The 25,443-nt window shown below is 31.8% G+C and overlaps 1 protein-coding gene across 7 annotated transcripts in view; it reads right to left on the bottom strand.

Moving 5' to 3' along the window:
- Nucleotides 1-25,443, bottom strand: part of LOC134695648 (leucine-rich repeat-containing protein 74A-like) — a 48,717-nt gene that overhangs the window by 4,399 nt on the left and 18,875 nt on the right. For 5 of the 7 annotated variants that reach the window (XM_063556967.1, XM_063556970.1, XM_063556969.1 and 2 more), the window contains 13 exons: nucleotides 24,105-24,187; nucleotides 22,317-22,700; nucleotides 20,641-20,849; nucleotides 19,489-19,596; nucleotides 10,895-10,988; nucleotides 10,254-10,303; nucleotides 9,465-9,546; nucleotides 7,706-7,791; nucleotides 6,987-7,181; nucleotides 6,558-6,653; nucleotides 5,949-6,218; nucleotides 4,971-5,056; nucleotides 4,161-4,314 (listed from right to left, as the gene is read on the bottom strand). In XM_063556967.1, the coding sequence (XP_063413037.1) occupies nucleotides 4,161-4,314; nucleotides 4,971-5,056; nucleotides 5,949-6,218; nucleotides 6,558-6,653; nucleotides 6,987-7,181; nucleotides 7,706-7,791; nucleotides 9,465-9,546; nucleotides 10,254-10,303; nucleotides 10,895-10,988; nucleotides 19,489-19,596; nucleotides 20,641-20,849; nucleotides 22,317-22,700; nucleotides 24,105-24,132 (1,842 nt within the window). In that variant the 5' untranslated portion in view covers nucleotides 24,133-24,187. Of the gene's footprint in view, nucleotides 1-3,826; nucleotides 4,315-4,970; nucleotides 5,057-5,948; nucleotides 6,219-6,557; nucleotides 6,654-6,986; nucleotides 7,182-7,705; nucleotides 7,792-9,464; nucleotides 9,547-10,253; nucleotides 10,304-10,894; nucleotides 10,989-19,488; nucleotides 19,597-20,640; nucleotides 20,850-22,316; nucleotides 22,701-23,301; nucleotides 23,462-24,104; nucleotides 24,188-25,443 lie in introns of those variants that run through there. The other 2 variants (XM_063556965.1, XM_063556971.1) reach the window with 2 other exon arrangements.

Genomic DNA, 25,443 nt, shown 5'->3' with positions numbered 1-25,443 from the left:
ATTGAGAAAATATTAATTGTCTGAACGCGATTCTGACATACAGATTGGTCTGGTTAAATACTTGAATGATATTCTTATAATCGATAAACGTTATTTGAACATCGATAAACGACTATCGCCTTGATTCATTTGATATTTTTCAATCTTAAGGTTGTGTATATTTATATTTTATAGTGCGTTAAAGATATTTTGTCGGATAAAACCCAATCCGTGTACAAATTTGTGACACATTTGCTTCTAGAGCATGAAAAACATGAAAAAAGTAAAATCACAAAAGTACTGAACTCCGAGGTTTTTTTGTATGTAAATTACACAAACTTGATACCATTTGTCCTCAACTTTACGTTCAAAAGTAATTGAAAAAAAGAAAATCCCTCAATAAATTTGATAATGGCATATCAAATGCTAAATTTTAATAAATGTGCAATATTTCTTTAAGGTTAAATATCTAGGTTGAAAATTCTAGTAAGATTGAAAGTGCACCACTGATACAAATTTTGCTGCAAATTGATGAAGTTTCCATGTCTAACCAAATGACGGCTGTTCTTCAATCAATTTTATATCGGGTACACAATTATTTCAACATTTGTAAGTCTGTCTGTGAAATGTCAGACAACACAAAGGCTACCCTTCTCATAAACTTACTGAAACATGACACATTTCCACCGTCGGAATAATGGGGGAAATTTCCTTCACTATCATATATATAAAAAATATATACATACAAGTCTAAATTGAAAGCTACGTTCAAACCTATGATTTTTCATACGTATGCATGTAAACCAAATTTCGTTGTAGTAGGGTCTAAATACAGCACAAAAATATTTTCCTAAAGACCAAAAAAGTGAAAAGGTATATTTTAACAAAACGCATTTGACTAACAGGTCGAACAACTGTTGACACTGCCATTGGCGATTGCCAAACAAATTGATCACAAGATGTAACAAAATGGATCTTTATATTAATTAAATACTAAACAGAAAACAATAAACTTGCGACAACGATGTAGTACCATAAACATGAGGTGCAACAGTTTTTGTACACCAGATCCGGATTTCGATAATAAATGTCTCTTCAGTGATGTTAGGGATCGAAACAGTACTTGGAAGGCTTTTTTTATATAAATATATATGTAATGACATGTAGTTAAACGGTTGTTTGTGTATATAAGACTGCTAAAAGGAAAATACTTTTTTGATTCGATCATTACCATACGTTAAATAAGTAAAGACACATGGTTTAAAGAAAATATACGAGCAACTACACAACACCACATTTTCTTATAAAACTGTTTCATACATCAAATTGATATTGAAGTTAATGAGGAGATTACAACGAAAATAAGGGACGAATTTTTAAAAAGAAAAAACTTTCAAACATATTTTAAATTATAATTGCAAGTTTATCTACCAAAAATGAAATATAAAAAGGAAGCGTGTCGTCATGAACTGTTTGTGGCAAACACATATCTAAACGGTTTAAATTTCAGTAGTACTTACCATTTATCATGGTATTTGAAAAACAATCAGTACTTACTTCTTGCTCATTCAAATGATTTATGTTTTAGCGTGGGAATTCATAAAATAGTGAAACACGTTTGTGTTAAGTGGTTAAAGTTAAATCAAACGACATAAAAGTTAATAGATCTAGAAGTCAACAAAGGCTTTCGATTGTATAACCTATACGCTTTATTCTAAATTTAAGACTATTAAAACGCTGCCATCATGAGGATAACTTGCATCCATCCAATTTTACTTAAAGCCACTGACGTGTTTGGTTTTTTTTTTTTAACTTTTCCCACCAGAGTGGTCATTCTTCTTGTAATGCACTGATTCTTATTGTTTTCCTCTTAGCACTTCATGCTGTAATTAACAGGGTTATAGTGCAATGCATCCAACTGAACCGACTTAATTTTGACAATGATTTTTTACATCCAAATTATATTACCTTTTTCAACTTATTAGGGTAGAATATGTGAAAACTCATTTATATTATTTTAATCTGAAATAACAAAGTAAATCGCAAACACACTGTTTATCAGTACAATACTGGTGTAATTCTGTTTATTATTGTATCGGTATGCTTGATCGTATGTTAAAAAAATCGTTCGTAGAATTATTGCATATTACTAAATCATGCATTTATATAACAATAATTAGAACTGTTAGCATACATATCTTTGGCACTTTGGGTTTCTTTTGGATGCAAAATATTTTTTTTCCAATATTTCAAGTAGTGCATGCAGTGATATATCAGTGATTCACAAGTTGCAAATGGCAAAACCGTACATGGTTAAAGTACAAACATTTTTTGGCACTGATTTTAAAAAGTAACCATACTCTGGTCATGTAAACAGATTTCATTAAAAATTTTATCATTATTTTGTTTGTTGTCTTTGTCAGTTATTGCACTATGTTCATAAACATTTAATATTGTTTATTCCGAATTATAAACTATTAAATACTCTAAAATCATCTGAAGCAGCACCAAAACCAACACCTGATACAAACATCTCATGTCATGTAAAACCGTGACAAATGTGCGTGTGCATAAAATGTATAAACCATTAATTACCCAATGTTGTTTTCATTTTTCAAATTTTGCTTGGGCCTACAATTACATTAAATTTCAATATATTACAATGCATGTCATGCATATACGACTGTGTATTTGGAATCCAGATTTTAATCACATGACAACACTTCTTTGATACAAACTGGTGACAACATTAATATTTGACTTCTATCTATTAACTATTTTGCTACAATTGGAATCTTACATATTTTACCTAATTCTATTAAGGGGTTTGATTTTTTTGTTCCATTCAAAGAAAACTTGATAGGGGCAAACTATGATTTTCATGGCCAGCACATTCTTACGAAGGAATAGCAAATACAATGTTTTGCGACGACAAAGATTCAAAAAGATTCACACGACATTAGAAATGTTCAACATAAAATCGAAGAAAGTAATTCTTAAACTGAGCTCAGTGCTTTTTTTTCTGAAAGTTATGAAATTGTTTTAACAAAAATAATTTCCAAAAAAAACCCTGCAAAAAAACCAGCATATACATTCCTGATACAAGTCGTTAACCTAAGTAATTATAAATCAATAGTCTTCTCGTATGGAAATATCCTGGTGTTTTTATTCAATGCATTAATGGCTTATTAAATGTAGTATAGACCTGAACTTAACGTGCCTTTGTAAAAGAAAACCTATGTTTCATAGGGCTATATGAATATATGGTATAAAGATGTTTGTAGATACAAACTGGTATGAATACATGCACACTCTTGCAAATTGTTATTCATACTTCATAATAGTCATACAATGTAGAATTGTTAGAAAACAATTAGGTATACTAGATATGTATATTTTAGATACAACAGTTTTATATATGCTATTTTTTTAAAGATAATTTCACTCATCGTAGGGATGCTATGCGCTTAATATTTTGTGTTGTTTAAAAAAAAACATGTATAACTAAATTGTAGTGATGGAAACTAAAACTGTTATTCTTGATTGCAGTTTTCTTATTGTGAAAGGAAGCATTTGCCTTTATCACCATTAAAAGGCAAATCATGTTATCAATGGTATTTGAGTGTATTAGAAAGAAGAATTGGTAAGATTGAAAAGATTGTTTGTTGACATGCATATGTATAGAAGATGTGTGCTATATATTTAAGATGCATTCTGTGTATAAATAATTGAACGTTAATTCCTTCGTTCCAACACCAAGTTCTTGAGATACTTACAATACAATAACGTCACTTTAGCTATACAATTACTTTGAATATTATATTCCCTTAAAACTATCTTCACAAAATAAGATATTTCACTTTTATTTTTATCTAAATTAACAGTAACATAACAGTTAATAAATAATAACAATAATAATATAAACCATTGTGTTTAAAGACTTCTTCTACCCCTGAATCTTGAACTATAATGAACATTATTATATTGCACTAAATGAAAAGCAAAATGTAAATAGCACATGCAATAGTGAAAGGAAGCAGTGAAATTAGTTCTTGTGCTCATCCCTTACGACCAGTGATGTCAGCAAATTTAGGTTTTGATATAGCAAATGTTTTATTTTTAGAAACTACTTTATCACGTGATGTATTATCTGCAGCCTTATCGGCAAGCTTGGTACTCGCCTTCTCCTTGTTTGTTTTATTGCGTTTTTCGATGATTTCTCGCAGAATTTTTCTTAATCCTACAAGGCCTTCATCTTCTTTTTTCTTCGATTTTGCTCTAGTTGTACGTTGCGTAATTTGTCTGGACACTTCTCTATGGACCGTCATGAACTCCCTAAAATGTCAGCAAAATCATAACAGTTATGTACATGCAAAACATACATCAATATTTTATATCAAGATTATAGAATATGGAATGCAATACATACAAATAGAATTATAACGTTTATATAAATATATAACAGTCTGAGGGAAAGCAAGATAGGTTGCTACTAGAAAGTAAGTTTACATAGAAAGTTTTTATGATCGTAATTAATAATTTATAGTCTTCCTGTTTAATGTTTTATGTATACTTACGACGGATCTAAAAGAAACATTTTATCTGGCTTGCTGTCCAGTAATTACTGCTTGTGGGAAAATTACTCATTTTGAAAACAATATTTCATATAAAGGATAACTTCCCTTTAAGTTTCTTTGATCGGACATTGTGTGTTGTGTCTGCGCATTATATATCTCAACTGCATATCACATCAGAAGTGTAGAGGATTCAAATGAATAAAAAAGGTCTGACGAAATTGACAACTATTTTTCCTTCACATTAATGTCTACAAAACGTATTTTGTGTACATATATAAATATAATTGTTGGTGGTTTTTATTTGCAATCTACGTTAGGTTAATTTTACCATCAGATTAAAAAAACGAGGGATTGAGATCATTTACTTTATTTTAAACTCATTTTAAATTTGACTCATTTTACTCAACTACTTACTCTAGATCAACATATCCGTCTTTCTTCAGATCTATCTTTTGCATAACAAGATCCAAATGATGTTCTGTCAGTGGGATGCCTAAAGTCTAACAAAATAAATATCAATAGTAAAAATTGTAGGTCAAATAATGTTTTATGTTTTAATTACACATGACTGTTAAAATTGAAGACTTGAATGCAGAAATTGTAACTTAAACAAAATTTTAAAAAAAATTGCGACTTATATTTTTCCTTTACTGTGAAATGATGTGTCCTCCTCAATAACAATTAACGTTTCACCATTTCAAATAAAAAGTAACGTATAGATCAAGCTCAATAGTATGTAACGTAAAACAATCTCAATAATAGTTATCAAAGGTACCAGGATTATAATTTAGTAATAATATGTAACGTAAATATCCTTCCCAACAACATGTAGCATGCATATCATTCCTAGTTATATGTTATTGAAATTATAATTCCCATTAATATGTAAGGTGTTTATCAATCCTTAAATATAATATTTGCAACTTATTTATCTTCTCAATAATATAAAAGGTAAATGTCGTTTCCATAACTTCAACAATATGAAACACACTTTCAAAAAAACAGCTACACGGGTTATTAGTGTGGTTCACTTTTTTTTTGGTTATTTTTCGTTATAGACAAAAAAACATATGACAGCCATTCATTATATAAAATGTAACGTTTATATCATTCCTAAAATACATGCAACGTAAATAGCACTACCTTTTATATGTAACGTATATATCATTCCCAATAAAATGTAAGAAATACGTTTTCTTAATAAAATGAATATCATTCTCAATATTATGATCAAATGTTGATGTCGAAAATATTCTTTTGTTGAATAAATTCATATATTTAAAAGACTTAATGAAAAACAAGGAATTATGAAAAACTTGCAGCATGACCAAAACAAAACAAGATAGTATAAGAAAATCAGTTATATAAGATCCAAAATTCTAGTCAACATACCGCTACTCCATCCCGGAAATTGCTTTTACTCAATTTTTCACGACTATTCGAATCCAAATATTGGAAAAAGTCTATTAATCTTAAATTGTCAATGCGCATGTATTCCACTAGCACCATAACTGGATCAAATCGGTTCAAATCATGAGGGTCGTGATCCTTTTCTGTCACAGCATTACCCCCAGCAATTCTTTCTCCGTGAGTTACCCGTATAGATTTGGATTCCTTAAGCTCCTTCATCAATTCCAGGAACTGGTCGTCAATGGATATATCCTTTATAAATATAAAAGAAGAAATATACAAGCTTGCAATCAGTTGAAAGATTTTTTTTTGATTTAACAGCTATAGAAGACGTATTGAATACAATAAATTAAGACATCAGGTGTTCATAACTGGTGAGTATCGCAATACTAACAACTCGCATTTTTTCATCGGATACATATAAGTTTTTAGATTTTCCATAAATCACAAATTGATCCCGATTTTTTTATTAGTCATGCCAAAATCACAATAATAAATGCTCGCAACAATTTTTGATTTTAAAGAAATTAAAGTTTCTGAATATGTACAAGTTAAATGGTATCGGTTTGAAAGATAAGTACAGATACATACCTCCAACTGAATACTTTCTAGTCGTGAGTGTTTAGACATCTGGATTGCTTTTATAACAGCTTTAGCACCTTCTGTCGTTATAGGATTTCTGCCCATCTAAAATATTTCAAATATATATATAAAATATGATCGATATTTCAAATAGAAAGCAAAATTAATACAATCGAAAGAAAACCAGCGCATTTTGTAAAAGTGCTTCATTTAACTTTTATACATGATCACTTCAGTGTACAACAGAGCGATATCATGAATCAAGTGGTCTACCAAAAGGCCCAGCAGTAACTCAAATTAACCTGCTTTCATATAATGATTTCATCAAACTTTAGTTCATTATATTGTCATTTGAAATTTTGCGTATTTTTCAAATGTTTTTTTCGAGTAATAACACATTTTTGTAGAAATTGTTATATATTAAATAGCCGTACAAACCTGGAAATATCGGATTCCCTTATTTTGCACTAATCCATGGAGCAGAAAACGTAAAGACGTCATGTCAATTCGGTTACTGGAAACGTTCAAATCCGCTAACTTGGTATTTTTCTTTAAAGATGATGCTAGCTCGATGCATCCCTCTTTTCCTAAACCATTCCATGACAAATTTAAACCCCACAATGTGTTGTTGTCCTAAGAGAGTATAAACATGTGAACAGTGTTAAGAAGAAAAGATAGCAAGATTAATAAACAAATGCATTAAAAACAGGTATCAATTAAACCTTTACTCAGTATTGCATGAACTTAAATTTTTAAAATATAAAATCTTTCATACATGTTAGTGTCTCGTCTTGTTATGAACACAATGAAACTTTTTATAAAAGTAAAAACATTAAAAAAAAAATGTGCAGGTCAAACAATTAAACCCCCAAAAATGTTCTAGAAATGTTTTAGATATCTTTGGTTATTTAGATCGTAGAATTACTGTCACATTGGTGTTTGCTTCATAACAGAATCTACCAAATGTGGGATATTAAACCCTGCTAATGAAATTACCAATACACAAATTAGTTGTTTTGATCATATAGATGAGATTTTGAAATTTTAAGGTATAAATTAACCATACATTTGATAATTGTATGAACAGCTATAAGTTATCATCAAAAGGGTGCTGATAAGATGACCTATAATTCAATTAAAGGAAAATATCAACCTACCGCAAGAGCTTTGCATATTGATTTAGCTGTGTCTTTTCGAATCTGATTCCACTGTAAATCTAATACTCTTAACGTTGTGTTTGTAGCTGAAACAAAATATAATGATTTTGAAATAAATTTTAGTGTTATTATAATTAAAACTTAAATTTGTTGAAATTAAACACAGTATGGTAGTCGGCAGAGGAGAACGCATAACAAGGGTGTTTGGTGCTCTTTGCGTTCACACATGATTATGTTGACTTATGTTTCTTCGATGTTATACTCATCATTTATCTGATTGCAGAGTGCAACTACAATCTTTGTTGTTCATTGTGTCATTAGGTAGGTGTCTCTTTACATATCATCTTATTTTATTCATACATTTGTATTAGTAATGAAGTTATCAAAGCAGAGGATTATTGTAACATTGAATAAAACAAAAGGTTTTGAATTAACACATACAAAGAGAGACAAAAATTAACTCTTTAAAGAGATATATTTCTTATAAAAGAAAAGGCAACTGTTGTATACTGATGTTGTTTGTTTGCTGTTCCATTAATGCCAGTCATTATGCGCAACATCTTTAATTTATAAATTAATGTTTATCTATGTATAATAAAGTTGATGTTATTTTTCGTTTTTTTATACTCTTTTTCAATGTCAGGCTAACACTTTCTCAAACCTCGGTCACACCTTATCGGATAGCACGAACGGACGACTAACGGATAAAAATCAAAGTTGTCCGTTGACAAAATTGTTATCCGTTGGGAGTCCGTTGATGTACTGAACGAATAAAACGGACGTGTAACGGATGCATAACGGACACACAAAGGATGTGCAACGTACGAGAAACGAACACGTACCGGACAGAAGGGATGTCGAACGTTCATCCAACGGACGAGTAACGCATAAAACGGACACCTAACGGAAGCGTACCGGATAAAACGGATGAAAAAGATATACGGAAAAATCAAAGGCGACAATAATAATACATGTTAATCACATAAATATTCAAAATGTTTCTGTGTAACTGGTTTTGGTTTGTTCTTCAAAATTCAAAGGGCAGTGTTTGGCCTGAATAAGAACTGCTTGATTGTGAATACGTGCCTATACTCTAAGATCGATTATAAATAATAAGAATTCATGAACCTTAAGAAATCTGACATACAAATAATTGTCATTTCTGACGCAAAATTTTCAATTGGCGTTTATCCGTTTCAGATCCGTTCATCATCCATGTTATCTGTTTTACGTCCGGTAGAAGTCCGTTTCTCGTCCGTTCAACATCCGGTAGAAGTCCGTAGGTGAATTTATCTTTCAGACCTCCAACGGATGTATAACGGACATGTAACGGATACAAAACGGAAACGAAACGGACGAGTACCGTACAAATCGGACGTCTAACGGACGTGCAACAGACATTTTATCCGTTTTGAACATGCTCAAAATTTTCCATCGGACAGAACGGACGTCAACGGATAAAACGGACGCTTAACGGACATGCAACGGATATGGATGGACGTTTAACGGAGAAGAAAGGACGTCTAACGGACATGAACGGATTGAAAAAAGTTATCCGTTAGGCGTCAGATCGAGCTATCCGGTAAGGTGTGACCGAGGCTTTAGAATTCGGTTGATGTAGGGCTTAACCAATTGCTTAGACACCTATCTATGTTTTATCGTCTATATTGACCTTCATATATGTCTTTCTTATATATATTTTGTCGTTGGATTGCAGTCTTATTGACGTATACCCAATTGTTATGTTTTTCATAATTACCTATTAATTTAGCAAGCATATTTCCTCCTTCAAATCCTAACGAGTTATGCCCGAGGTGTATTTCTTCTAATGTAGGTACATTCTGAATTAAACAATGAACCAATGAGCAATCTACATATAATAATAAACCAAGTAAAAGAGCATTTGTTATGATAATAATACAAATAAATGCTTTATTTATCTGTAAATATAAGTTCGTCTGCAGCCGTCTAGTTTTGTGTAAAAATTGAAAACAGCGTCTGTATAAAGGAACGCTTAAAGCCAAATATTTAAAAGCTAATTAAAGATGTGAAAGTATTAATACAGTTATATAATTGATGATTTCTTTGTAAACTGACAATCCACCAGCAGCAGTATCAACCCAGTGCTGTGTTAAATGAAAAACATGCTTCAGCTGAAGGACGCCTCCGGGTGCGGGAATTTTTCGCAACATTGAAGACCTGTTGGTGACCTTCTGCTGTTGTTTTTTTGGTTTTTCTACGGTCGGGTTGTTGTCTCTTAGACACATTCCCTATTTCCATTCTCAATTTTATTCTAAACGTAAAAATTCTTTTGTTGTACCCGCTGCCAAAATAATCCATCTAAAACTGTTAGTTGATCTTGCTAACTTCAAATTGTGTCAACGTATATAACGTGCAATGAAAACGGGGAATTTGTCAACGAGACAACAACTCGACCAATGAGAAGTGTGCTTTTCTTGTTTACTAGTAAGGAGATTGATTCATGTTCAAATTATGTTTGTAATTAGCTTATAAAATATGTATTGATTAATTAGTTATGCGTACTTACTTCTATTATACTTATGATGTGTTCCATCTCTGTGTGTTCTATTTTATTATCTGAAATAAATTCACGAATGACTTGCTAATAAATGTAATTAAAAGCATTTAAGGTTTAGTCTTAAATGATTTTATCTGTACTTGGGTATTGTTTTGGAGTATTTCATCGTGGTTCATCTCCTTTTTTCGTTATGCATTTCAAAAATACACCGTTTAATTTATTCAACATTTTCATCGAGCCGGTTAAATTTGCGACAGCACTTGTTCCTTAGCGTACAGGTTGGCAGTTACGTATACATGATTACATGAAGTTCAATTGGCTCAAAATACTAAAACAAAACACAGAAACTAAACAAACAAAATGATCAGAACTTTAAGATTGACAAAAACAAAGATTTTTGTCATGAACTCTATTCTGCATTCTCATCTTCAATGTTGGATAATTTTTATGCACATCGACCCAGGTAAGCAATACCGGTTCTAAATTTTGTCTTGGTATCTATGATGATAGATATAGGTAGATGTGGTGTGAGTGCCAATGAGACAACTCTCCATCCAAATAACAATTTAAAAAGTAAACCATTATGTATAGCCTATAGTTCCTGTTATTGAACATTGATATAATTATAATGAAGTGACACACTTATTTACCTTCAAGACGTAATACTCGTAAAGTTTTGTTGTTTTTAATTAAATCTGCTAAAGCCTCTAGTCCGTCTTTTCCTGGAATAGTACCACTCAAATTCTAAAAATAAAAAAAATAAGAAATTTCATTGGTAATGTATCAATGAATAAAATAATACATCAAATGTTGGAATAACATGATTATAAGTTAAAACAAACGATGTCCTTTCCAACACGAATGTATTTCTAGAGGACAATTAATGTTGCATGTATGGCCTCTTCTCAACATTGATATCCAAGAAACCATACTTAATGGATTCAGTAAATTATGATTTACAACAGGAAATTAAATTGATCAAAAATACATGTTCAGGAAAATAATTTGCAGGTTAGTAGAAAACATAATAACCAAGATTAAAAAAATGTCGGTGACAATTACTTTTGTCAAACAGAACTAATTTGTCTTCATTTGTCAAAAAGAACATTTCTTTGCAAAAATCTATTTATTCATGACTGACACAGATCATTACAAGCACTTTACATACAAAAACAAAAACCAAAGATGGAGAACCGAGCTTTTTATGACTTTTCTGAAAAGTCTCAGTGAAGTCATAAGCATGCTCACTGCACGGTCCAGGTGGTTCAAGTCCTTATAAGCAGGTTGTAATCGGATTCCAAAAGCTTTAATTTTCAAATGTGTCTGCTGTTGAAAGACAGAAATATTAAGTATAAAAATCTATAACAGTGTTCTAAGATTTGTATCGGTTTACAAACTACACCTCATTTGTGCGTTTATTAAAGAATATATTGATTACAAATAAAATAAATCATCGAATGCCATTTTTATTTCCGTTCACCGTGTTAATTATTTCACTAATCAATGTATATTACTTCATTTAAGAAACAATATATTTGATATGAAAAATAGGAATAGTTTGCCGACATAACAACATCAAGGTTAACAAAATATCTCCGAGGGTATCACCAGCCCAGAAGTCAGCACTTCGGAGTTGACATGAATATCAATTATATGGTGTTTTTTTATGAATTACTGTTTGCAAAAGTATAATTTCGAACTACTTTTCTTATCCCAGCCATAGATTAACTTAATTTCGAACTACTTTTCTTATCCCAGCCATAGATTAACTTTGCCGTATTTAGCACAACTTTTGGAATTTTTGGTCCTCAATGCTCTTCAATTTTGTAGTTGTTTTGACTTTCTAACTTTTTTTTACTTTAGTCTTACTAATGAGTTTCATAGAGACAAAACGCGCGTCTGTAGTAATTTTATAAGACTGATACCTTTGATAACTATTTACACCACTGAGTCGATGTCACTGTTTCGTCCCCGAGTGTATCACCAGCCCAATAGTCAACACTTCGGTGTTCACATGAATATCAATTATATGGTCATATTTATAAAGTACTGTTTGCAAAGTATAAATTTTGCGAAACACTAAGGATTTTCTTATTCCAGGCATAAATTACCGTAGCCGTATTTGACACAACGTTTTGGAATTTTTGGTCCTCAATGCTCTTCAATTTTGTTCTTGTGTTGGCTTTCTTACTTTTTTTATTTGAGTGTCACTGGTGAGTCTTATGGAGACGAAACAGGCGTCTGGAGTATCAAATTATAAGCCTGGTACCTTTGATAAAAAAAATTAACAGGCCTTACAGCACAGGGTTAACACGAAGTAGGGTCAGATCAACGTTCGTTTCACTTTCAATATCATTTGCAACAATCAATCAAAAAACAAACCAATCACAGTGTTTGTAGATGTCATGAACCAAAAACAAAATCATAATTAAAAAAATAACCTAGAGGCTCTAAAGAGCCTGTGTCTATGTAAATATTAAACAATGGACACAAATGGATTCATGACAAAATTGTGTTTTGGTGATGATGATGTGTTTGTAGATCTTAATTTACTAAACATTCTTGCTGCTTACAATTATCTCTATCTATAACAGTAGTTTCTGTGGAAAATATTAGTGAAAATCTACAAATTTTATGAAAATTGTTGAAAATTGACTATGAAGGGCAATAACTCCTTAGAGGGTCAATTGACTATTTTTGTCATGTTGACTTATTTGTAGATCTTACTTTGCTGAACATTATTGCTGTTTACAGTTTATCTCTATCTATAATAATATTCAAGATAATAACAAAAAACAGCAAAATTTCCTTAAAATTACCAATTCAGGGGCAGCAACCTAACAACGGAATGTCGGATTCATCTGAAAATTTCAGGGCAGATATATCTTAATCTTATAAACAATTTTTGTCAGATTTGCTCTAAATGCTTTGGTTTTTGAGTTATGAGCCAAAAACTGCAATTTACCCCTATGTTCTATTTTAAGCCATGGCGGCCATCTTGGTTGGTTGGCCGGGTCAACGGACACATTCTTTAAACTGGATACCCCAATGATGATTGTGGCCAAGTTTGGTTAAATTTGGCCCAGTAGTTTCAGAGGAGAAGTTATGTAAAAGTTAACGCAGGAAGACGACGGACGACGGACGCCAAGTGATGAGAAAAGCTCACTTGGCCCTTTGGGCCAGATGAGCTAAAAAGGGATCCTTTATTCGATATAATATAAAAAAGAAATTGTGGTATGATTGCCAATGAGACAACTATCCACAAAAGATCAAAATGACACAAACATTAACAATTATAGGTCACCGAACGGCCTTCAACAATGAGAAAAGCCCATACCGCATATAGTCAGCTATAAAAGGCCCCGATAAGACAATGTAAAACAATTCAAGCGAGAAAACTAACGGCCTTATTTATGTAAAATAATGAACGAAAAACAAATATGTAACACATAAACAAACGACAACCACTGAATTACAGGCTGTTTTTAATTAGCTAGCACAATATCCCACGTCGAATGCTTTCAACAGACATTCATCTGTCGAAATGTGGGTCTTGCTTGACACCAAGGGCTGATATTAAAAATTAGCCATGGAACCAGTTGAACATCTTCTTGTCATACAATTAACAAATGAAAATACAAGTAAAACTGGCGATCGGGAAAATTAGAATATACCAATAGGTCGATCAAAATAATAAGTCGAAGATAAAAAGAATACATTCTGACCAAAAGATACAAATATATAAACATCAGCATTAATTTAACATAAATAGCTAAAATAAAAAAGAAGTTGCCGAGGGTGATATCCGGAAAAATGAGCGTCCTCTAGCATTGTAATAATAAAACAAGTCATAGGGAGGGTTAAACGATCACATACATGTTTAAAATCGTCACATTCTTTATGTGTCTGTAGTTCATTGGTTTTCGTTGGTTCTTTTCTATTATTTTTGTTTTTCGTAATTATATTGTTATAAACAAGGCCGTTTGTTCCCCCATTTGAATTGTTCTAAATGTATCTCGTGGTGTTTTTTTTACAGCTGACTATACGGTATGGGGTTTTCTAATTTTCGAACGGTGGCCTACATAATTGCTTACATCCATTTTATTAGAACTCTTGAGGATAGCTGTCATCGGTATTCAAACCACATCTTCTTATCTTTATATTTAAAGAGAAAATTATTACCTATAGAATATGAATATTGATGACGGTAAAAAAAGAAAACTTTTTAACTACTAAATATTGCAATTGATGACGGTAAAACATAAAGTTCTTTAATTACTAAACATTGACAATCTCGGTTTTTCAGGTAAGTTACCAGAGCGAATGTAACAGATATTTATCATGACTTTACATCTTTATCAATACGCTATTCATAAACGATATTTTAAATTGAATAACAAATTTATTTACAAATTTGGATTTTCCTTATGATATACATTATCACAGCTCGTATAACTTTTCCATTTATGATTTTTAATATGTACTCGTTGACGGGGGTGGGAGGTCTCACGGGTGAGCAAGTATTATATGGTGAATCTATTTAATACAACTACCCGTTAACTTTTCACCTAATATGACACTTATTAAACTTTAATCCAGATATAAAAGGAATAAGACATAAATTACTTTTTAATGTAAATAGTATACAATGTTACTTATACATTAACTGTTCTTTCCCTCACCTGAGATTTAAACATGAAAGAAGAGACTCCTTGTTGTTGTTCATTGGCAGATATTTGTTATGAAAAATGAAATACTGTATGAAATTTTAATTAAAATGAGTGCTCAAAGTTAGATCATTGGTAATAGAGGTTCATTCATAAAAGAGAAAAATCATTCTGTGACATTGTGTGTAATTCACTTATTGGGGAACTGCCCAAAAAACATTGTTGAAATGCACAAACAACATTGTATAAGCGCACAAACAACATTGTATAAATGCACAAAAAACATTATGGAAATGCCCATACTATACATTGTAGCAGTTAATTTATTTTAACACAATTGTCAAACAGTTGGCAATGTGTGTGTTTTGGGTGTACATAGGTGAACATGTAAACTATTTAACTTATCGTTAAGTAAGTCTACTTTTCCAGATCAATGGAAAAGAGCAAATGTTACCCCAGTTTATAAAAATAGTAAACCGAATGACGTTAAAAACTATAGACCTATCTCCTTGTTGAGTGTAATATCAAAGTGTATGGAATGATGTGTATACAAACATGTTTACAATCACTTTATGCGCAATAATATTTTAACGAAAAATCAGTCGGGCTTTACACGGGGGGATTCAGCGGTTAATCAATTAATTAACATTTCGAATGATTTTGGGAAGGCTTTAGATAGCGGTAAAGAAATAAGGGTAGTATTCTGTGATATAAGTAAAGCATTTGATCGAGTGTGGCATAAGGGACTGCTATTTAAACTTCAACAAGCGGGTATATCGGATTCTTTACTAAGGTGGTTTGAAAATTATCTTACAAATAGAGTCCAGCGGGTGGTTATTAACGGTTCAAGTTCTGGATGGTTACCTGTAAATGCAGGCGTCCCACAAGGGTCCATTCTAGCCCCTTTCCTATTTTTGATATTTATAAACGATATTGTAGAAGATATTCAAGCTCAAATTAAGCTATTCGCAGATGACACATCATTATATATTATGGTTGACAATCCAACAGAAACAGCTAAAATTTTAAATGATGATCTAGATAAGATTTATAATTGGTCCAAAAAATGGCTTGTGAACTTTAATGCCCAAAAAACTGAAAGTATGATAATTTAAAAAAAAAAAAAATAGACCCTTTCATCCTCCATTAAATATGAACACCCAAGAGTTACAAACAGTAAGTAAACACAAACATCTAGGTGTCCTCTTTTCTAATAACGGATCCTGGAACGATCATATTGAATATATAAATTCTAAATCTTACAAAAGAATAAATATAATGAGAAAAATGAAAAATGTCCTTGATAGATTTACACTTGAAAAAATTTATATATCATTTGTTCGCCCAATTCTTGAATATGCCGATGTCGTTTGGGACTCTCAAAATCAGAATTTGATTGCTAAACTTAAAAGTATTCAGCTTGACGCAGCGCGTATCGTCACGGGGGTACTAAACTTACCAGTATAAACAATTTATATGTTGAAACTCGATGGGAAAAATTATCTGAAAGACGACGCAATCACAGACTTACTCAGTATCACAAAATTTTGAATAATAAAACTCCAGAGTATTTAAGAGACTTATTACCTGATTCAGTAGGCAGTAGGCATGATCATAATACAAGACAGAGAAATAATATTTCACAAGTCAACACACGGACCCGTTTATATTCTGAATATTTCATCCCTGCAACAACAAAACTATGGAACACTCTTAACTTAAACATAAGAAAATGTGAATCTCTATCATTATTCAAAAAACAAATTAGTACCCAAAATAGTAAGATCCCAGCGTGTTATTATATAGGACATCGTTTTGGTCAAATTCTTCATGCTCGCTTAAGAATGGATTCAAGTTCATTGAATTCTCACCTTTTCCTTCGTAACTTAGTAGACTCTCCAAATTGTCGTTGTGGTGATGTAGAAACAAATTCTCACTTCCTGTTATCTTGCCCTTTATATACTAATCTAAGACAAGAACTATTAGATTCTGTTTCAGTTCTTCCTGTCCAAGTTAACACAACAACTTTGCTTTTTGGATCAACGGTACTCTCAGATGAGCAAAATAGTCTTTTATTTAGTTTGGTGCAGAAATATATTATTAAAAGTAAACGTTTTAACCCTTGATGTTAATGCTTCGTCACTCATTAGAAACCAAAGCATTTCACACTGTATACAGTACAATAATTCATGTTTATTTTTATTTATTTTTTATTTTTTTCTCAATAATTTTTTTTCCCTTCTTATTCTTCTTTCACCTTTTTCATATTCATATATTTATTACAGAGCATGCCAGTTATATATTTTATGTATTGTTCAATAAGTGTATTATTTTTGTAAAGGAGACAGATTTGTAAAAGCAAATTGCTTGTTTCTGAATCCTGAATATATTTGTATTATATCGTATCATGATGAATTTATCTGAATAAATATTGTTTAAACTAACAACCAAGACGGTTGACTTGCCGCAATATTATGTGTTTATTAAAGAAACGCCCGGTAGTCAAATGTGTTAGCGTGCTCGTCTCTTGTGTTTGAACTAGAAACTTACCACTATTACATGTTCACGTCCTGAATATGCAGTTGACTTTTCAATGTACAATTAACAGACTTCCAGTGTCATTATATTTATATACATAAAAAATGATTCAGAAAAAAATATGTTAAGAATTGTTTTCAAGAAAAATATTTTTTAAGATAAAATGTTCGTTCCCATGGTTCCTATAAAGATATAAGAATCAGATGATGTAGATTGATTGCCAATGCGGCAACTTTCAGTATATTTTACAGGCCTCTACAACAGTTATTTTGCGTGTATTGTTTCTTTTTAAACGATTTTATTAAATCTAGGTACACATTTAAGTAATTTAACATAACCAAACAATCATTAATAATTGTATTTTTAGTGAATATGTTTAATGACAACTATTCAAAATCAGCAAAATTATTCTCCTTCTTCTGTACATAAATAAAGGCAACAGTAGTATACCGCTGTTCAAATAGAATCATCAAATTCAAAATAAATATACCCCAATATTCGTTACCTTGCGATATTGCCAGGATTCACGAGGTTAACGTGGAATTCTGTTGTTCTTCTTTTCCAAACATAAACTGATTGACGATTTTTTGCCAAAAAAAACCCACATTTTTTTTGGGAAAAAAGTGGGCGCACTCTACGCCCGAACTGAATTTGTCACTGTGTTAAATGGTTAATGTGGGTTTAATTAATGACGTTCATTGGTGCAATTAATACCACACAGACATCAAATATTGGTGGAATTAAATAAACTCATCATATATACCAGGATTGAAAGTGTGTATATACGCCAGACGCGCGCTTCGTCTCAGTGTCGCTCGAATAAAAGAATGTTTAAAAAGGCCAAATAAAGTAGAAGTTGAAGTGCATTCCTGAGATCGAAAATTCTAAGTATTTCAAAAATTCGAAGTTTTGTTAACAATAAATTTATAATTATAAACATATCAATGATAACTCAAGTCAACAAAGACGTGCTGACTACTGGGCTGGTGATACCCTCGGGGAAATGAATCTCCACCATTAGTGGCAAAGACCCAGTGGTTGTTTATAAATCATCATAGATACCAGGATTGAAATTTGTATATACGCCAGACGCGCGTTTCGTCTACAAAAGACTCATCAGTGACGCTAGAATAAAAAAAATGTTTTAAAAGGCCAAATAAAGTAGAAGTTGAAGTGCATTGAGTACCAAAAATTTCTTAAAGTATTGCCAAATACAGCTATTAAAGGTAATCTATTCCTGAGATTAAAATAGTCTTAATACACTGAATAATTTAAATAATTTACTGTACAAGTTAGAAAACCCAGAGTTAGCTTTAGAGTTAGAATTATGAAATTCGCCTCTTAACTTTGCGTTTCATTTATAAATGCAACTCTTTATTACTTATATTATAATTGTAAATATATGGAATCGGTCAAAAATGGACATACCCGTTACCGATTGTACCACATCAGGTATAAGTTGTTCAGATTTCATGTCAGATAATTCAAAACATATGAAAAGAAAAGCTGTTTGGTCTAAGATATATGCCTTATTGAAGATCTTCAACGAATATAAACAGGCATCGTTCCAAAACTATAATTACGTCCGTAACAAAGAATCATTTCTGTCATGACAGTTGTTGAACACAATTATATTTTCAAATCTTCATTGACAACTTTTTGTTTTATTATACAGTATATCTCAACTTATTTAGGAATTGAATGCTTCTTTTGTAACTTCATAGGGTTGTAAAAGCGTTGAACGAAGTACATTTTGTATGAAGCGCGGAATCATTCTAAACATGTGCGTACGGTCAACGGTTTTATAACCCTATGAAGTTATTAAAAGAAGCATTCAATACTTATAATTACATTTTTTTTAGCAATGAAAACACACATTGTATAATTGTTTTATTTAATTCACCTGTGCACTTTATTGTGGAACCACGTGTTATCATGGATGATATGTTTTATTGAGTAATGCCATTGCTAAAGGAATTACACGTTATGTGCAGTTAGCCAATCAGAATAAAGTAATGTACATTACAATATTAACTCACCAGTTCTACAATTGTACTATTCTCGACCATCATCTCAGCGACATACATAACACCAATAGCACCTATTTCATTTCCTGACACATCTAATGAACAGATTCTGTTATCTCGCTACAATGTAATAAAACACAAATCTGACTATTTGTATATTTAAAAAGAAGATGTGGTATGATTGTCGATGAGACAACAGTCCACAAGAGACCAAAATGACACATACATTAACAACTATAGATCACCGCACGGCCTTCAACAATGAGCAAAGCCCATATTTGCCTACTAGAATATCCATGATTTATAATTGTTCTATACAATGATGAAAAATTTATCAATTTTTGCAATATATCTTATATCAACAACAAAAATAACAGAATATATTTCACGTAATCGTCATTGATTCAAGTTACGCGCCTGGCGTATTAAATCATAAGCCTGGTACCTTTGATAAACATTTATACCACTTGGTCTATGCCACTGCTGGTGGACGTTTTGACCCCGAGGGTAACATCAGCCCATTAGTCAAAACTTCGGTGTTGACATGAATGTCAATGATATGGTCATTTTTATAAATTGCCTGTTTATATTCAAGGCATAGATTACCTTAGTCTTACTTGGCACAACAATTTGGAATTTTTGGTACTTTATGCTCTTCAACTTTATACTTGTTTGTCTTTATGTATATTTTGATCTGTGCGTCACTGATGAGTCTTATGTAGACGAAACGCGCGTCTGGCGTATCAAATTAAAAGTCTGGTATCTTTGATAACTATGTACAAGGTGCATTGTTCAGTACTTATATAGCTACTTCTTGTGTTAATTTCATTGTCAAACATGGTACATGTATAAAATCTGACCAAGATTTCACCTCTGTAGTACTACCTCTCCAATAAGCGGAGTCCGTGATTGGGCAGGATGCAATCCTTCTGTCAGATATGGTTTTCTCATAAAATTTAGGTATTTATTAAGTATTTTCATCAATGTAAAAGAGAGACAAAAGATATTAGACGGACATTCAAAATCATAAGACAGAAATAAACTGACAACTTTAACGCCATAACTAAAAAAAAAGACAAACAGAAAAAAAACCAGATCATAAAATACATCATACACTAAAAACTGAGCAGCACGAACTCCAACAAAGGCTATTTAATAACTTACAACTAATGATATAGACAGTGCTTTAACATCTCTAGCGGACAGGAAACTGTTTTTCAGATCTGCTGTGAACGTTGAACACTGTTTTAAAAAGTTTGATACTGGCGACACTCTACATAAAGAGCAGGCAGCATAATAAATGTCTTCTGTTTTAACTAATCGTCTTTTTTCTCTCGTCACTGACGCTGACTTCAAATCTGCTAACTTTATTTCTGAAACAAAGCATCATTTATTCTGATTAGGTGAAATGATTTATTCCTTTGAGCAGAATTGTCATTATATTTAAATAAGAGCAATGCATGCAGCACACACAAGCTTAAAATAAGAAACAAGAATATGTGTCCTTTAACGCTATCACTGTAATTTTTCAGTGAACTGTGAAATTGGTTTTAAAACGTTACTGTGAATTCATTTATTTTCGTGGGCACCAATTTTCGTGGATTAAGGAAAACTTGCATGTTCGTGGATATCTAATTTCGTGGTATTACCGAAGACTTGCATACAAGCCAATGGAAAATTTGTCATTCGTTGAATATTTGATTTCGTGGTTTACCTTTACCAACGAAATCCACGAAAATTGGTATCCAACGAATAACAATGAATCCACGTTCTAAAATCAATTTCACATTCAATTGAATGGCGTATACAGCAATTTAAAGGTGTACATACAAATGACCATGTGTACTAAGCTTAATTAACGTTGATGAGACCACAACGACATGGTAACATTCTAACTTTAGAATGTACAGTTTTTACAATATTACATTTCTATGTTCAGTGAACTTTGAAATTGAGTTAAATACAAAATTAAAATTTAATTTAGAGGCTCGCATCTTAAAGAACACAGGTGTGTACTCAGTGTCAAATAGATGTGACAACACATTTATGTTGGAACATCATAAGCCTAAAACTTCAACATGATACGGGACGGACGGAATAATGGACGGCCATCATACTAAAAAAATATTTACTCTTGCTATCGCCACCAAGTATACAATAAGATATCTGGTCAGAGGTCTTCATAAGACATTTAATGACATACATAAGTTTAGACCACACGTACCTTAATACATTTATCATTATTATTTGTATTTGGGGAAATGACATACGATAAGAAAAGTTTAATCAAAATTTAAACGAATTCGTTGGTATTCGTCGAAATGAAATTGTCGGGTAACGTATGATGACACCAGCTAACGGATACAGTTAGCAAACAGGTAATAACATCATTAAATATTTGATAGGAAAGGATATTAGATTGTATTCGTTTCCTCTCATTTAATTGGTTCCGTTATTTCTTGGCACTAGGCATAAATCAGATGAATAAATAAGTGTACATGCATAAAAACAAATTGGTAAAAACTAAGCAGACAAGTAAAATTTTCTAACATGAAACGCATATTATTTTAATGGTATAAAATATAACTTTAACTCAAATTTAACAAAACTTGTCGATTTAACAATACATGTACAAAGAAATTTGAAAACAACACGTTAAACAATTTCATACGTCCGGTTTTCAGGATTTATACCTTTATCAGGAACGCTAAAAACCAAACATTTGAAATCCGAGGATTTATAAGTACCGAAACCGTTGGAGAGCTTAATGTCAAAAATACCTAAGATATATTTGCATTGTTACAATTAGTCAAAATATTTAATTCAATTCTAAAACTTACCTTCGCCTGCGTCATACTCAAACTCAGAACCAGTAGTCTCGCGTATCAAAGCTGATGTCTGCAATGGTCTGTGCTTACAATGTGAAGACATGAGAACAGGTCGTGATACTGACTTGGATGAAAGAGTTATGTCCCTTTTTGTCAACTCCTGTTGTAAACGTTCTATGATTTTATTTTCTGATGATTCACAGCTCCGTGGAGTATCTAAAACTTTATTACTTCGTGATGTTTCGAATCCAACAGATAACATTGTCTTTTCTCTAGAGTTCATTCGCTTAATAGCATTAGCAACTGTCATTAACGATTGTGGCGCACTCCAATCGTCCAGATAAGCACCAGTTTGTACAAAACGTCTCAATTTGTCCCATCTTTTCCGTGCTTTTTCTGGAATGAATATTTTGTTTTAGAAGGTAGCTATACAAACTTTCACCTTACACAATATAACCACTAAAATCATTGTTTGTATTTTCTGAATAATTATAGTCTTTCTATCAACTTGCTCAAACAAATAAAATATGAAAAACAAATGATAAAACGTTAACCCGATAGCGTGCCTTTTCTATAATAATAAAATGTTTTAGCAGGTAGCTATACAAACTTTCACCTCTTTTACCACAAAAACTATTGGGTTTTTTTTCTGAATAATTATAGTTTCTCTATTAACTTGCTTAAACAAATAAAATATGAAAACCGCATGATAAATATATAACCCAATAGCGTGAAATGATTTTTTAAACTCAGTGAAATTGATATTTTTTTAATCTATGCTCGTATCAATTAAAACCGCTTGATATGCTTTGATTTTTTCGATAGATAAATGTTCTGGTAAGTAATTTTATTTGACTGTCGCAAACGGGTAACTCTTTTTACTTTCATCATCATTCCTAGTGAAGGTTAATCCAGAAATGAAGTGGCATGTAAACGTGCCTAATCGGTCTTTTTGTTCTTCTCTAGTTTTCATTAAAACAGAATTCTAAATTCTTACCCGTTTCCAATTTCTTTCTTTTGAGTTTCCCCATTGAAATGACCAAATACAGTGACTTTAGATAAATTTATGATTATAGGATTATACCCTTTGATTTCCACAGATGACACAGGGTAGTGTTTACGTAATGTTAAAGAATAACGTTAATGATGATCTAATAACTATTATACGATCATCTCTAGATCATCTCTAGATTATCAACAGTTAACCGAATATCTTTGATTTATATAAAAACAAATCGAAAAGTTCAAAAAGTATCACGACTAACTGTTACCAATGTTTAATAAATTAAATAGCTAAGAAAAGTTACAATTATCCAATCATGAATGGTTGACTAAAAAAACATTTCGTATTTGCAGGATTGAATACTCCAATAAAATATTCTCACAGAGATATGCTCAGTCATCTGTATGACCTATAGTCTAGTCACAAGCAAACCGCCGACGCCAAAAACAGCACGTCTGTGTCTTGCAGGCGAGACATAAACCCAATGGTCAAATGTGTTTAATGAGCATGTAACCTTATTGGTGTTTACTTGTAGAAGTGAACTGTCCATGCGATTTTGAAATTATCAAAATGTGTAGACAATGGTTATCTTTTGTTGAAGACCGTGTATTATTTTGATAACCCATCTCTTCACGTCAATGAGTTTAATAGTTTCTGTCTATGTACCTCACTTAAGTTATCTTAAATTTTATGTATATCATGTATATTGGTCAATGCTTTTATGTGTGACTATTTTTAAATTCAGTTCATTAATTTTGTGCTTAAAAGTATAGTACAATGTATATGAAATTTCTCACCAGCGGCTTCTCGTCTACCGAACACCATCTCTGTTAATTGTTCTGTGTATTGCTCTTATTGTTTTTCACAGAGACCAGTTAATCTACAATGTAACAAAAATCAATTAATTTAACACAGTAGGAGTTATTGAAAACGATTATTTATTTATGACTCAATAATTGTTAGTAAACAAGTACATGCATTGTTGGAGTGATTTCAGCTTTGCTCTGGATTACGAGTACCTACCTATATACGATACCATATTAATTACATTTCACGGCAGTAAAATTGGATCATTGTACTTAACAACATGCAATATTTAATCGTATGAATTAGCATAAAAAGAATAATCCTCAAACTATTTAAAAATTAACACACCTAATGGAAAAACAATTACAAAAAGTAGGTGCAAAACGCATAAATAAGATTGTTTAGAATTTCCAGTGTCCAGGAGACATATTGAAGACTTTGACGATTGGGTTATGTCTGGGACCTAATTTATGTTATATTATATACGGTCTTAAGTTGTGGAGAATACAGACATAAGAGCAGCATTTGTGTCCAGAACATAATTTTTTTTTTTTAGTCACATTAAAGTTGTAAGCTAAAGGAGAAATACTGTAACAAGCGACAGCAAAAAAAAAACGATAAACGATAAAAAGACAAACAATAATATTCAAAAAAACAACATAGAAATTAGAGAGTAAAGGCTGTGAAACACAAACCCCACCAAAAACCCGGGGTTAACATTTGATATATTATATCAAATGTAAAACCCGTGATCTATCCAGTCATGCGATATTGCCAGTATGTCATACGATCTTGTCAGTATCACATGATCTTACCAGTATCACATGATCTTGCCAGTATCACATAATATTCCAGTATCACATGATATTCAAGTATCACATGATATTCCAGTATCACATGATATTCCAGTATCAAATGCTATTCCAGTATCACATCATCTTGCCAGTATCACATAATCTTGCCAGTATCACATGAAATTCCAGTATCACATGATCTTGCCAGTATCACATGATTTTGCAAGTATCATAGGCACAAGATCTTGCCAGTAACATATGATTTTGCCAGTATCACATGATCTTTCCAGTATCACATGATCTTATCAGTATCACGTGAACTTGCCAGTATCACGCGATTTTGCCAGTTTCAAATGATCTTGCCAGTATCACATGATTTTGCAAGTATCATAGGCACAAGGTCTTGCCAGTACCATATGATTTTGCCAGTATCATATGATCTTATCAGTTTCAAGTGAACTTGCCAGTATCACGCGATTTTGCCAGTTTCAAATGATCTTGCCAGTATCACATGATCTTGCCAGAATCACATGAT

The sequence above is a fragment of the Mytilus trossulus genome, chromosome 14, assembly GCF_036588685.1.
Source record: "Mytilus trossulus isolate FHL-02 chromosome 14, PNRI_Mtr1.1.1.hap1, whole genome shotgun sequence".
In the NCBI taxonomy this organism is placed as follows: Eukaryota; Metazoa; Mollusca; class Bivalvia; order Mytilida; family Mytilidae; genus Mytilus; species Mytilus trossulus.
This window is presented reverse-complemented; position numbering and strand designations above follow the sequence as displayed.